Source organism: Dromiciops gliroides, chromosome 1 (genome assembly GCF_019393635.1).
Source record: "Dromiciops gliroides isolate mDroGli1 chromosome 1, mDroGli1.pri, whole genome shotgun sequence".
NCBI lineage: Eukaryota > Metazoa > Chordata > Mammalia > Microbiotheria > Microbiotheriidae > Dromiciops > Dromiciops gliroides.
Window position 1 is genome coordinate 90,647,422 of NC_057861.1, and position 16,413 is coordinate 90,663,834.

The 16,413-nt window shown below is 34.5% G+C and overlaps 1 protein-coding gene across 1 annotated transcript; it reads left to right on the top strand.

Annotated features, from left to right (window-relative positions):
• Window positions 1–1,818: 1,818 nt before the first annotated feature.
• On the top strand, window positions 1,819–2,157 carry LOC122736525 (60S ribosomal protein L35-like). The gene has a single exon (XM_043978801.1). It carries the CDS (start codon window positions 1,819–1,821, stop codon window positions 2,155–2,157), a length of 339 nt encoding a protein of 112 aa, XP_043834736.1.
• The last annotated feature ends 14,256 nt before the right edge of the window (window positions 2,158–16,413 follow it).

Consider the following 16,413-nt stretch of genomic DNA (forward strand, 5'->3'; position numbering starts at 1 on the left):
AAGAGCTGATTTCAGCACTCTCCTGGCCTTACCTCCCTTCCCTGGAAGTCTCAGTTTCCAACACTTCTCTTAGCCTGGTTTCCATTTTGCTGTAGCTATATTTGTGACTTTGTTACTGCATGCTTTACTATGGGAACAAATAGACTTGCAGGCATAAGGAACCCCATTCAGGCAACTTTGCATCCCACTCTGCAGATTCACGTAAAACACAGGGACTTCAATATTACTCTAAAAGGGCCTGTCACCTCTTGTACATCCAAGGGATAGGATACTTCTAGAGGTTTATGACCTAGTCTTTTTGTTTGTTTGTTTGTTTTGGGAGGCAATTGGGGTTAAGTGACTTGCCCAGGGTCACACAGCCAGTAAGTGTCAAGTGTCTGAGGCTGGACTTGAACTCAGGTCTTCCTGACTCCAGGGCCAGTGCTCTATCCACTGTGCCACCTAGCTGCCTCCTTGATCCAAGTTTCCTAATGTGTGTGTGTGTGTGTGTGTGTGTGTGTGTGTGTTTGTTTGTATCAGGGACCCATTTGTCAGTCTGGTGAAGCCTATGGACCTTTTGTCAGAAAAAATGATTTTGAATGAATAACATAAAAGAGATAGGATGACACAGGAAACTAATTATATTAAATGCAATTATTTAAAAGGAAATGTTCATGTACCTCATATAAAAAATGAACTGATTTAGAGAATTAATAAGGGAATTAGAAATGTTTAATTTGAGGAAAAGGACACAAAATTTGCATGTGATTGTTCTCTTGATGACATTCTATCAAAAACATACCTTAAGGGTTCTTGATCCTTAATGTCATTGGAGCAGGACAGTGGTAAGGATGATACTGACACCAACAGAATTGAAGAAGTTGGAAGAAAGGCTAATTTTGAGTTAACAGTAATGAGTTCAGTTTTGGATACACCAAGTTTGCAATGCTGATAGAACTTAAATCCCTCTTCCACAAGAAAACCCCTTAAACACTTGGACATAAGTAAGATTCCTACACTTATCCCAAGCCATCCCTTCTACAGAGCTCTTTACATGGCATTATTTGCTGTCTACTTCCTATCCCAAACACCCATTTCTCTTCCAGTCAGTTCTATGAATGCAGTTTTATAAACTTCTCACATGAATCTAGAAATGAAAATAACACTCTGGGTGTGGTATGATCAAAGCAAGGTTACAGAAGTGACATTTTCTCCTTTATCCTGAACAGTAGCCTCTAATAAGGCACTCTATTATCAGGCTGACTTATTATTTACAAATCACATAGATAATTTATACCAAAGATGTAATGCACTTAATAAAGCAAAAGAAAAAAATTATGAACTAATGTTTAGTCACAGATATGTTGTCTCTTTAACTCAGTAATTGTGGAAGCCTATACATTTACAACCATTGCATGAACTCAGGGTTCTGACTGCCCCTCCCCTTTCTCAGTTTTGATACATTCAATGTTTTTCTACCTCTCTAGCCAGCATTCTGCTCTCATCAGGACATATCAGATTTCTTGCATCTACTGAGAGCTACAACCAATGGAATCTATACAATAATGAGATTTTCACCATGACTTAAAACTTCAGAATCTGTGTTTTCAGATAAGTGTGACCCCTTACCCATATTCCAATGAAAATCAAAATCTTTAGAGGGCTTCTCTTTGGAAATTGCCTTCAGAGATATTTTATGAACTATCTGAGGAAAGCAGCCATGTTCATAGAGACATAATATACAAATGCAGTTCATAGGTCTTCCTTGGTATAGAGAACACAAAAATCTCCTATCCTCTTTCTCCTCCGATCCGGGGGCGGGCTGTCGTATCTTCAATCATGGCAAAAATCAAGGCCAGGGATCTTCGTGGGGAGAAGAAGGAGGAGTTACTTAAACAGTTAGATGATTTAAAGGTGGAACTTTCCCAATTGAGAGTGGCTAAGGTCACTGGAGGAGCTGCATCCAAGCTATCTAAGATCCGAGTTGTCCGAAAATCTGTTGCCCAAATCATGACTGTCATCAACCAGACACAGAAAGAGAACCTCGGGAAATTTTATAAGGGCAAGAAATACAAGCCCCTGGACCTTCAGCCCAAGAAGACCCATGCCACATGCCGCAGGCTTAATAAGCACGAGGAAAGCCTGAAAACCAAAAAACAGCAGAGGAAGAACACCTGAACTCTCTTTGGAAATTTGCTGTTAAGGCATAATTTGTAGAAGTGCTAAATAAAAAGACAAATTGTTATAAAAAAAAAATCTATCAGGGAAGGGCAGCATTTTTTTCTGCAACTGATAGACAGAGAAAGTTAGCTAGAGGAGTGATATCACTTAAATGGAATCAAGAGCCACTAAACCATATGTGAGGATCCCTGTAGGATGCATACTGACTTTGGTTTAAAATGTAATATTATCTAGATTTTATTTTATTTTTATTATTTGGCAAACTATTTCTCAATTATATTTTAATCTGGTTCTGGCTACACTCAGGAGCATTGTGGACTACATGTGGTTCATGAGCTATATGACTGAAAAATTGAAATTTGACCAAAGTTTCATGGCCAGTGTGTGTAAAAGGCTGGAATTTCATGAAGATCTTTTTTTTCTTTTGAACTTAGGAGAAAAAATGAACAAGCATACACACACATACACACACACACATTTATGTATATATATATGTATATATGTGTGTGTATATATATATATACACACACACACACACACACACACACACCATACTACCTCTATGAAAAGTCTTAAGGGTCATGAAATCTTAAAATCATAGAATGTTCAAGTTGGAAAGTAGATTAGAAATCATCTGGTTCATCTCTTACTCAATTCCATATGCAACATCTCCAGCAAAGTTTTCTAGTGCCTTCTTAAGTACCTCCAATAACAAGGCACTCACTATTTAGATTCCATTCATGTGTTCAAGACATGAGACCTAGATAAAGTGCTATAAATCACAGAGTACAGAAAGAACTTTGTAGATATGAGTACTGAATTACATTTAGCATTCTTAAAAAAAATTGTGGAGGAGAGTAATGGGAATGGCTATTGGACCCCTGATTAGATTATTTGATTATTAAAGGAACCATTCATAAAAAGTTAAAACACTAGCAATCACAGCAAGGGTTCATCAAGAGTAATTCATGGACTTCTGGGTCACATGATCAATTAATTGGAAGACTAGACTTTTCCTTCAATTCTAATGGCCTCTCAAATCTCTCCAAAATAGATAAAGTGAATATTTCCAACTATCTAGGACAGGGCTTCTTAAACATTTTCCATTCACTACCCATTTTAACCCAAGAAATTTTTATGTGACCCCAGGTATATGTGTATATAAAATAGGTATGCATAACCTTTTACTGTTGCAACTTTTTTTTTGTTACCCACACATTCAGTTATACAACCCTACATGGGGTAGTGACCCACAGTTTAAGAAGGTAGGGTATGTTAAGGGCTAAAATTCTAGCTAAACTGTCTAAAATATCTAATGAGTGGTCGCCAATAAATTATAAGCTTTAGCAAGAGTTAGACTTTTAAGCATTTATTAAGGAGAATAAGAGTTTGGTAAAGAGAGAAGAAAAGGCTTAGATTCCTATCTATTAAAGGGAGAGCACATTTCTAGCTCCCCTCTCCACCAGTATCCTCAGGAAAAGAGCCTCAGTCTCTTCCTTCCTCCTCCCACTAGCCCGCGTCACTTCCTGACATCAAAGAAAGACTCCTGGTCTTGCCCTCAAAGACCTTTGCTTCATGGGCGGAACTCTTCTACACTAAGTCTCCAGCAGGTGGCATTATTCCAATCGTTACAGTTATAGGGCACCAAAAATTCAAAAGAGATGAATACTTGAAGAACTAACAGTAGAGAAGACTAAGCCCTCAGCCCCATATATTTACTCAGTACTCCTTTCCCCACTGTCCATTAGACTCTTATTGTTCTGCACAAATTTATCCATAGGATTACAATAGAACTCATTTCTTTTTCTTTTTTTATTTTTGGCGGGGCAATGTGGTTAAGTGACTTGCCCAGGGTCACATAGCTAGTATGTGTCAAGTGTCTGAGGCTGGATTTGGACTCAGGTACTCCTGAATCCAGGGCCAGTGCTTTATCCACTGTGCCACCTAGCTGCCCCCAGTAGAACTAATTTCTAACATACACACTTTTCTTTTCCCAGTGACAAAGAAAACTAAAAGGAAGATTGTTTCTCTGGTTGGAACTTTGTCTTGCAATAGTATTCAGCCAAGTATCCAAGGAATAGAAGGTACTCAGGCAAGATGCCCCAGTGTCCATGGCTCCACCAAGCCTACTTGAAGCAAACTCCCAGCATTTAGCTAGGGGCCAATTATGTTCCCTCAGAAGTCTTTTGGGGAAGAAACTAGAGTCAATGAAATGTGAATTGTTCTGTGTGTGAGAAAATTAATGGGGCTTTGATGTCCACTCCCTACCATCAAAGGTGAAGAAGTGGGAAAATGTTTTAAATTTTCATGAACTAAAAATGATCAATTTTATAGTCTGTGGTCCCCCTCTACCTATTGTTTGGTCAGTAACTTCTCATGTATTCAGTGATAGTTTCAAAAAAAAAAAACTTTTATAGGCACTAAAATATATGTACAATACTTTTTCAATCATAAAATGCCATAGGAGGAAGAAAATGTATAGATCATTTAATCCAATAACTTCCTTTTAGAAAGAAGATTTGAGATCCAGAGGTGGAAAGTCATTGGCCCAAGGTCAGTCAGTTAGTTAGCAAACTAGTAGCATAACTTGGGCAAGGACATGTGTCCTTTAATCTCTACTTTTATGTACTTTCCACTACATCATACTATCTAATAGATAGAAACGAAATCAGATATTAACTTACTCTTTCCATTACTAGGTTGTTCCATTAATATAAGACAGCTAGTACAATTAAATATTGATTCATGAAAGCAGAATTGATTTTAGTTTACTATTACTATTGCAATTACTATTAATCTATAATCACAATTATTGATACATCACTTACCAGTCCATGGCTACCACATCAGTTTAGTCAAAATAATCGACCTGGCATGATGAGCAATAGCTTAATGACTTCTACATTAATAATTATAATAACAAACTAAAATCAATGCTGCATTAATCAATCCACAATGAACTGCTGTAGAGTCATATAATTGAAGCAACTTATTATATTAATGGAACAAGAAAAGTAACTGCAGGAGTGAGATTAAATCTATTTCAATCATGCTGACATAAGAATATTGTGAATATGTTTGTTAGTTTTTATGTAAAATAACTATGAAATTCACCAAGTTACTTGTTTCCTTAAGAGATAGGAAAAGAACAGATGTCCATAATTAAAGATTAGTTACCTAGGTCAGTATAGGGAAAGACCATCCAAACACAAATATCTAGTCTAAAAACTCTTTCCCACCACAAGCATGAGGTAAACTAAGATTAGAGGAAGTTAATTCTCTCAGAATGAATAAGAGAAACTACAAATTCAAAATAAATTGCTTTTTGAACAGCATTTATTAGCATTTGTCTTTTGTTGTTGTTAATAATCAAAAGGGCCAGTAAAATGATCTCCTTTAGGGAAAAAAAAAAAAAGTTTCTATCACCATACTCAAGAGATTCCCAATAGAAACTTCTAAGGACTCAAGTTTTTCACATTACTGAGAGGTTTTTCATCTTCAAAATAGATGTACTTTCCATTGTTCATGATAAAGAACCATTTGTAGAATAATATCAGAGAAAGCTGAAGCTGGAGAGTGGCTTAGAGAGTGACTAATCCAAACATTTGATTGTTTACAAATGAATAAGTTGGGGCTCAGGGATGTTTATAGCAGATTCAAGACTTACAATATCTAGACTGCAAAAATGAACTTTAAAAAATAGAAATAATGGGGAACATTTGTGTAACACTATAATAGTAACAACAACAATAGTATTAGTAAAGTACTTTAAGGTTTACAAAATATTTATAAATATTATCTCATTTTAATTTTACAACAATCCTCTTGGAAATTGGTCCTATTATTATCACAGTTTTACCCTGTCAGATAGTGACTTGTCTAGGGTCACAGGTGCTTGAGGCCAAATTTGAATTCAAGTATTCCTAACTCCAGATCCAGATCTCCATCTTCTACATGGCCTAGGTTGCCTCCTTTAGCTGCAATAAGATTGGGGAGTTTTGCAGATAATATTTCTTTCTTTCTTTTTTTCTTTTCTTTTAGTATGAATTGAATAGGTTTTATTTTTCCTTTTTTAAATTCTAAACTTAACAAACAACAAGTAAAACATGCATTTTAATATTCATGGTAGAACAGAAAAAAATTGATTTATGTAAAACTTCAGGTCTATTATATACAGCTTGCTTTTCTTTATAACTGTATAACACATTCAAGATGTAACTTCCTTTTTTATTTAAAAATTTTATTTATTTCATTCTGAACCTAAGAAATAAAACAGGCATTTCCTTAACATAGTAGAATAGAAAAAAAGATTGCACATGAAACTGCAAATCTATTTTCTACAACTTGTTATTCCTTTTAAATATAACATAAAGGTATCATGTAACTTTCTTTTTTACTTTTTTTCTTCCCTCACATTCCCCCTCCCTTCACCCTAGAGCTGGTTGCTGTTAGACACAACTATATGTGTGTGTGTGTGTGTGTGTGTGTGTGTGTACTATACATATGTATGTATGTATGTGTGCATACATATTTAATAAAAACCCCAGTAAATTGGTGATGTTTTTATCCACATTTTATAAATGAGCAAATGGAAGAAGTGAAGTTATTTGCTTATGGTCATATAATTGGTGACTGGGACAGGGTTTGAGGTCATCTTTCTGACTCTATTCATTATACCAGTGATATCAAATAAATGGAAATGAGGACCACTAAACCATACATAAGGATTCCTGTGGGCCTCATACTGATAGGTTTAAAATGTTTTATACACACACACACACACACACACAGGTATGTATGTGTGTATGTACATACAAATGTATGTATAAATATACATACATATGTAATTGTATTATAATTTATTTTGTTAATATTTGCTAATTATATTTTAAAGTGGTTACCTGACACTTGGGGGTGCTGTGTACCGTGGCTACATATTTGATACCTTCACATTCAACTATGATCCCTCTATAACAATTTTGGCCAAATCTTTCATGTTACAATTGAGTAAACCAAGGCTCAGAGAGGTAGGGTCACACAGCTACTAAGAGAGATAAAAAGTAGAGACTTGAACCCAACTCTCCTGATTCCTAGTCAAATGCTGTTGCCACTACTACTACTACTATTACTACTACTACTACTACTGTCTTCTAAAGACAGCATTATGTGTCAATATTTATGAGTGAATGAGGGTCCATTTTTTCATGCTCTATGTTTCCATTTATATAAAGGGTTAATGAAATTTATTAGATAGCAAATTATTGCTTAGCTAACTAGTCTCCCCAAATAGAATTTTACATCTCTATTGGTAATAATAATGGTTCACATTCATATCATTCCTCTTATTTGTGACTTATGATATGTGTTGGATTTGAAGTCATAGAAACTGGGTTTAAATCTGGCTCTACCACTTCCTCTGTGATCTTTGACAAATAATTTCCTTTTTCTGGACTTTAGATCCTTCATTGGTAAAACTGAGGTAATAATAGCACTAAGAGAAACACCGTGATGTAATGTATAGAAATCCAGCCTTGGAGTTAGGAGAACCTTGGTTCAAGACCTGTCTCTAACACATACTAGCCATGTGACACTAGGAAAGTCATTTAACATCTTAATGTCTTATTCAAATGTTTTTGTGGTTGTAATTATTTATTTACCTGCCTATTTATTTATATATCTATTTATTCATTTATTTATATTTACCTATTTATTCATTTTGTTATTTTTATTTATTTCTTTAGTATTTCCCATTTATACATAAATTTTAAAACTATAATTAAAAAAGATAAGTTCAAAATTCCTTTTCCCTCCTGCTCCTCCCCCCTTCTTGTAAAGTAAGCAATTTGATATTGATTATACGTGTTGTCATGTAAAACATATTCTTATTAGCCACATTCAAAAATAAAAAAGAAAAAGAAAAGAAAAAGAAAGAAAGTAAAAAGAAAAATATGTTTCAATCTGCATTCAGAATCCATCAGTTCTCTCTTTGAAGGTAGATAGCTTCACCATGGGTCCTTTGAAATTGTCTTGATCATTATTTTGATGTAGGTAAGTCTTTCACAGGTGATCATTGTTACAATATTGTTGTTACTGTGTACATTTTTCTCCTGGTTCAGCTCACTTCACTTGGAATGATTCATATAAGTTTTCTGAGGTTTTTCTGAAATCATTCTGCTAATCATTTCCTATACAATTGTATTCCATTCAATCATGTCTTGCTTAGCCATTCTCCAATTGTTGGGCATTCCCTCAATTTATAATTCTTTGCTACCACACACACACACACACACACACACACACACACACACACACAAACAGAGTTATTATAAACATTTTTGTACAAATAAGTCCTTTTCACTATTCTTTTATTTCTTTGGGATACAGACCTGGAAGTGGTATTGGTTCAAAGGGTATGAACATTTTTATAGCCCTTTGCGTGTAGTTCCACATTGTTCTCCAGAATCGTTGGACTAAGTCACAACCTCACCAACAGTTCATTAGTGTCCCAGTTTTTTCCACATCCTTTTCAAAATCTGTCATTCTCCTTTTCTGTCATGTTAGCCAATCTAATAGGTGGGAGGTGGGACCTCAGAGTTGTTTTAATTTGCATTTTTCTAATCAGTAGTGATTTAGAGCAGTCTTTCATATGACTATTGATAGCTTTGATTTCTTCCTCTGAAAACTGCCTATTTGTATTCTTTGACCATTTTTAACTGAGGAATGGCTCTTGTTTTTATAAATTTGGCTCAGTTCCCTATATATTTGAGAAATGAGGGCTTTATCAGAGAAACTTGCTGTATTTTTTCTGTTTCCTGTACTTTTGGCTGCAATCAGTTTTGTTTATGCAAAAGGTTTTTCATTTCATGTAATCAAAAGTTCTATTTTACTTCCTATAATCCTCTCTATCTCTTGTTTGGCCATAAACTCTTCTCTTATCTTTAGATCTGAAAAGTATATTTTTCTGTGCTTTGTGCTCCAATTTACTTATCACATTGCCCTTTATATCTAAATAACATATCCATTTTAACTTTATGTTTTTATATGGTGTGAGATGTAGGTGTGTGCCTAGTTTTTGCCAAACTGCTTTCTACTTTTCCTAGTATAATTTTGTTAAATATTGACTTTTTGTCCCCCAAAGATTGAACATTTTAGGTTTATGAAATACTAGATTAATATGGTCATTTATCACTGTGTATTATGTCCCTAATCTATTCTTCTAGTCCACTACTCTATTTCTTAGCCAGTATCAGATTTTTTTTTTTCTTTAAGTGATTACCACTTTGTAATATAGTTTGAAATGTAATACTACAGGGCTGTCTTTTTTCACATTTCCCCCCATTGATTCCTTTGATATTCTTGACCTTTTGTTCTTCCAGATGAATTTTGTTACTATTGTTTCCTAGTTCTACAAAATAATTCTTTGGTCCTTTGGTATGGTACTGAATAAGTAAATTAGCTTAGGTAGAATTGTCATTTTAATTAGATTAGCTTTAAGGCTTTAAGTTTATCCCAGTTACAGATAATGCTTGCTCTTGATTTTAGGTTCTATTGTTTCCTATGTTTTCTAGTGTTTTTAATAGGAATGGGTGTTGTATTTTGACAAAGGCTTTTTCTGCATCTATTTATATGATCATATAATTTTTGTTGTTTTTCTTATTTATTTTGTCAATTATGCTGATAGTTTTCCTAACCTGGAACCAGCCCTGCATTTCTGCCATAAATCCCACCTGGTAATTGTGTATGGTCATTGTGATATATTGCTACAACCACCTTGCTAGTATTTTATTTAAAAATTTTTCATTGATACTCATTAGGAAAATGGTCTGTAGTTTCCTTTCTCTGTTTTGTTCTCCCTGGCCTTTTATCAAATGTATTTTTTTATTGAATTATAGTCTGAAAAGGATACAATTATTATTTCTACTTTTATGTATTTAGTTGTGAGGTTTTTGCCTTAATACATGGTCAGTTTTATGAAGATGCTATGTGCAGATGTGAAAAAGGTACACTCTTTTCTATTCATATTCAGTTTTTTTTTTTCAGAGTTCTATTGCATCTAACTTTTGGAAGATTTTCTTCATCTCCTTAACTTTTCTTATTTATTTTCTGGTTAGATTTATCTAGGTCTGAGAGGGGAAAGTTGTGGTCTACCACTAATAGAGTTTTACTATTTCTTCCTGTAATTTATGTAACTTTCCTTATACTATGTCATTTTGTGCATATGGTTAGGATTGCTATTACTTCATTGTGTATCATTCCTTTAGCAAGATTTAGTTTCCCTACTTAGCCCTTTTAATTAGCTCTATTTTTGCTTTTGCTTTGTCTGAGATGATGATTATTAGGCTTATACCTCCCCCCCCTTTTTGTTTAACTTCAGTTGAAGCATAATAGCTTGTGCGCTAGCCTCTTGTTTTAACTGTATCTTTTTCAAGTGTGTCTCTTGTAAACAACATATTGTTGGATTCTGATTTCTAATTCATTCTGCTATCTGCTTCTTTTTTATTGGTAAGTAAATCCCATTCCCATTTACAATTATTAATTGTGCATTTCCCTTAATACTATTTTCTTCTGTTTATCCTTTTCTCTCTTTCTTTTTATCTTATCCCTTCTCAAATGTCTGTTTTGTTTCTGGCCCCTGCCTTGTTTATCTGTCCTTCCTTTTATCACACTCTCAACTCTTGTCTTATCCCCTTCCCCTTCTACTTACCTGTTGGACAATGAAGATTTCTATTATAAATTGCGTATATGTTTGTGCATGTATGTGTGTATATATGTGTGTATATATACCTATACATACACACACATACATATATTTTCCCTCTTTGAGGCAATTTAGATGCGAATGAGGTTCTAGCATTGCTGGCCCTGACCTATTTTACCCTCCATTGCATAAGCCCTTCCTTGGACTTACATGAGATAATTTTCTCCATTCTTCCTCTCCCTTCCATTTTATACCAAAGCATTCTTCTTTCTTGAGTATCATTTTATTTTACATCATCCCAACATACTCAATGCATTCCTACACCCTCTTTCTATGTAGAAATATTTTAACTGCCACAATAATAAGTTCATAGGAGATACAGTCTTCATCTTCCCTTATAAAAAGGTAAACAGGTTAATATTATTGGGTCCCTTATGATTCCTCTTTGCTGTTTAGCCCTTTGAAAGTAAGCTTTTCTATTCATCTCTGGTCTTTTCATCAGGAATGCTTGAAAGTCTTCTATTTTATTGAACATCTGTGTTTTTTTTTCCCTTGAAGGATTATGTGGGTAAATTATTCTTGGTTATAATCCCAGCTCTTTTGTCTCTTCTGGAATATTATACTCTAAGCCCTCATCTTCTATAATATGGTAGCTGCTAAATTGTGTGTGATGCTGACTATGGTTCCATGGTTTTTGAATGGTTTCTTTCTGACTGCTTGAAGTATTTTCTCATTGACATGGGAGCTATGGAATTTGATTATAATATTATTGGGTGTTTTATTTTGGGATCCCATTCAGGTAGTGATCAGTGGATTTTCTCAATTCCTGTTTTATCCTCTGGTTCTAGGATATAATTCAGTTTTTATTGATAATTTCTTGAAATATGATGTCTAGGCTCGTTCTTTGATCAGGGCTTTCAGATAATTAATAATTCTTAAATTGTGTCTCCTGGATCTATTTTCTAGGTCAGTAGGTTTTCCTATGTTTCATATTTTCTTCTATTTTTCCCATTCTTTTGACTTTGTTTGATTGTTTCTCAATGCCTAGTGGAATCATTGGCTTCCACTTACCCAAATCTAATTTTAGATGGATGATTTTTTTTTAGTGAACTTTTATACCTCCTTTTTCTGTTTGACCAATTTTGCTGTTTAAGGAGTTATTTTCTCTAGTATTTTTGTATCTCTTTTACCAAGCTGTTAAATGTCTTTTCAAAATCTCTTCCTTTGTTTTCATTTATTTACTTAAATTTTTATTCTACTACTGTTATATGATTTTTAAAAGCATTTTTAGGTCTTTCCAGGAATTCTTGCTGGATATCTGTCTAATTCACAATGTTCTTTGGGACTTTGCTTTGACTTTATTTTATTTTAAATTCGTATCTTTGTATCTTTATTTTTTCTGTAACCATAGTAGCGATTATGGTCAAGACTTCGTATGTTTGTTTGTTTGCTCATTTTCCCCACCCCCATTTCTTGATTTTGAACTTTATGTTAAAATTAGACTCTGTTCTTTGTATGGGGGTGGAGGATCATAAAGAGGGTCACAGTTCCAGGTTTTAGGCTTTTTCACACTGCTGTTTTCAGAAATAGTTCTGTGGGCTTGAGAGTTTTCAGTGATTCCAAGGTGATGTGAAATGGAGAGGGGCATGGTTATTGTTCTCTTGGTCTGTACTTTGGTCCTTACCCAGAAATGGTCAATGATTCCTTGAGATTGCAATTCAATACTGCTTCTTGGGCCCCCTCCTTCCTTGGCATCAAAAACTATACTGTTCTTCAATGTCTCTGATCTTTTTGGGTCAGAAGTGATACCGCCCCTCAGGGCTCCCACTCCCTCTTGCCCAAAAGTACTCCTGTCTACCCTTGAACTATGACCTACATGTGAATATAAGCAGTGGAGCTGCCAAACAACATCTAGTCCTTCATCCAGTGATAGCACAGAAGTATGTGATAATCTCCTTTTGACCATTTGCTAGGTTCCTTTACTTTCTCTGGCTTGAGAGCTCCTGGAGAGAGCTTGAGCTACTTGAGAATAGGTGCTGCTCCTTCTGTCACCATGATCTAATCCCACCACTGGTGTTTCATATATATGATGTTTAGGCCAATATCTTTCCATATGACACAGATCTCTCTTTCCAACTTCCTATGTTGTCTTTGTCTGGAAGAGTATCTCACCTTTTGTTGTCTCTACCACTCTAGGATTCAATTTGAGTTATTATTTTAAAGTTGTTCAGAGGGAATTGTTGGGAGAACTTGGCTCCAATTTCATTATTATTTTTTTTTTGCGGGGCAATGAGGGTTAAGTGACTTGCCCAGGGTCCCACAGCTAGTAAGTGCCAAGTGTCTGAGGCTGGATTTGAACTCAGGTCCTCTTGAATCCAGGGCCAGTGCTTTACCCACTGTGCCACATAGCTTCCCCTTTGATTTTTTTTTGTTTTTTTTTTTAACTATATACTTCATAGTCACCTTGCAATGTGGTTCTAAATATATTAAAATATTGACACAAATAAGCTCAGCCATTGATTATGTCAATTTCATTGAGTTTCTTTTCAAAGAAGGCTGCACTGAGCCTAGGTTGCCACTCTTAATTATGACAGACTGGTCTATGCTTTAGTGGAGGCTAATTCTAAGCTGAATTAAGGATGAAATCAGTAAAGTCTGTATTATATTAAACTGTAATTGGAAGAAAAACAACACTGTGAGCCTCTGGTTTTCTATAGCACAGAAAAGACCAAATACGACTTCTTCAAACATCAGACCTGGTCTATATGTCTATATGTCCAGATCCAATTTCTAGAACACTTTATCCTTGGACCTCTGATCCACTACCATTGTTTCTATCATACTGTGTGTTAAAAAATATTTTGGGGTAGTTTTAAGGAGATGTTAGGCTGTGTATTGCTACTGTAAACCACAGGGAGTTTAGGCAATATTGTGTGCTATGGGAATAAGAGTAGAGGCTTTCCCTACTCTTTATTAAGTAAATTGACTAAAGTAACTAAGAGCATATTATAGATTAGAGTAAATAAAGCAATTTGACCAAATCATTGAGTGTCTTGCTTTCCTTGGAAGGCATATTCTTATTTTAGTCCCTCTTTTTCACATTATGCTTAGGTAGTGGTACTCAGGAAGTCAATAAAAGAACATCTCAAGTGAAATACAACCTTTAAAAGGTCAAAATGCATCTTTTAAAGGTAGACACATTAATAGTTACCAGAATTGCTATGGGCTGTTGATGAGCAGCATATTAATTTATCATATATGATATCAACAGCTAATGCCAAGAAGAGAAAATCTTCAGTCTGCATTTGGGAAAATTAAAATTAATTCATGCACATTTACTAACTATTTTATGTTAATGTAGTTTGTTATACCATGAAATAATTAATCCACCTCTCCCAGAGGATTAGAGTTGGGAAAAAGTCCCTTTGGCAAGTTACAGTTGGTATGTTACATTGCTTCCTTTCTCTGTCTTTCTATCCTCTCAGTTTTTAGTTAGAAAGGACCTATTTCTTATTCATCATGGGAGACCAGAGGGGAAGTGAATATAAATTAATTTATTTAATTTCTCTAAACCTTGACATCTGGCATTAATAGTGTTCCCTCTTCTCCCCCCTACTGCTTTCTTCAGTAGAACTTTTCATATGCTTAAGGTAGAAATAACAACTTGATGCATGGATTGACTTTTTTTTTTCAGTGAAATGTAATTATAAAACTATAAATACTGGTTAATGCCCTTATTCAATGTAGTTCAATATAAATTTTCATGGCAAGAAAAACATCAATTGTGAGCATCTTCTCATAATTTTCTTCTTTTCCTCCCTAAATGATCATGTAAATTTTTAACATTTTATGATTGTAAACTCAATCATAAAAGGATAAACACTTTGATGATATAACTTTTTTTTTTCTCATGAAAAAAAAGACCAATGGCAGGAGTTAATTGAGGTCTCCTATTAGCTGGTCTTAGAGTCTTCCATCAACACCAACCCATTTCTAAGTGCAATCCAGTCCTGTTACCAGCTTCTATTTATAAGACATCATTAAGTTTTAGCCTGTGACCTGATCAGTAAGATTCCATTTCCAAATACCACGTTGGAAAGGTAATGCAAAATTTCAATAGAATTTCATTTGGGAACTGTAAGACTGAGGTGGCATCGATACATTAGTTTGCTCATCTAGAGAATAAAATAATATTTCCACACAGGCCTAGTGGCAAAAAGAACATATTACTTGGAATCAAAAAGTCCTGACTTCAAATTCTACCTCTGATATATATAATCTATTCTACTATGGAAAAGTCTTTTAACCTCTCTAAGCCACAATTCTCTATTACTTACATGCAATGTTATGTAAGAGTGGAGGGTATTTTCAAGTTGAAGGCATTTAAAACAGGTCTTTGATGTATTGATGTATAATGACCTTACATGATATTTTGAAGAAAATGTTTTATAAAGCAAAAAGTGTAATATAAATGTGAGTTATTTTTGTTATTATTGTTGTTATACTAATTCAGAAAGGAGTGTTAATCCATATTTTATAAATTAAAGGCTTCTTACAGTAAAGCTGAGATTCTCAAGCTTTCATCAATCTTTCATTTTTTAAAATAGCTATCTAATAGCACTGAATCAATAATTTTGGTTAATATACTTTTGAGGGGGAATGATAAAGGGGGATGTAAATATATGTATATATGGCAGTACTAAAAATCTTTTTTTCCCCCTCAGTCCAATGAATGAACTCCAGAATATGAAAAACCTAGACAGCTAAGAAACAAAATTGAACCTGAATTCGGGAAGACCCAAGTTCAAAGCCAGCCTCAGACATTGGACCAACTGTCCAATCCTAGGGTTGTTGTGATGATTAATGGGCACGATGTTTGTAAAGAACTTCCCAAGTCTTAAAGCATTTCATAAGTGCTTCTTATTATTGGCATTGCTTTTATTTTTATAGGTTATGTCTCAATATATGTATATGTTTATATATATACACATGTACACATACACACACACACACATATATATATACACACACACACATATATGTGTGTGTTCTACAAGATGAAGGTGAGGAGAAAGTGCATTGATAATATGAAAACACACCTGGACAAAGTATGGAGTTGGGAATAATAGCAGGCCAATTTGAATATAATTGAGAACATGTGAAGGACAGCAATATTTTTTAAAATTATGGTAAATTATGTAGGAGTCATATTGTGTACATCTTTATAATCTATTTTGGGAATTTTATATTTTGTTCTAGAGGTACTAGAGAGGCTTTGAAGGGTTTTTAAGCTGGAAGTAAAAATCACTTAGGAAGGGTATCATTTTGGCAGTTGAGTAAAGGTAGATTAGGCAGAAAAGAGACAAGATTATAAGATCTAAATTAGGAAGCTATCACAGTTGTCCAGGTGAGAAGTTATGGAGTTATGAACTAGAGTCAAAGACTAGGGATGGGTAAGAAAAAGAGGGGCAGCAAATGCAAGAGATGTTCTGAATGTAGAATTAAAAATATTTCAGAACTGGATGGACATGGGAGGTGAGGGAATGGAAAAGTTA

Excerpts from the sequence above, each read along its gene's own strand:
- LOC122736525 (XM_043978801.1), top strand. The coding sequence starts at position 1,819 with ATGGCAAAAATCAAGGCCAGGGATCTTCGTGGGGAGAAGAAGGAGGAG.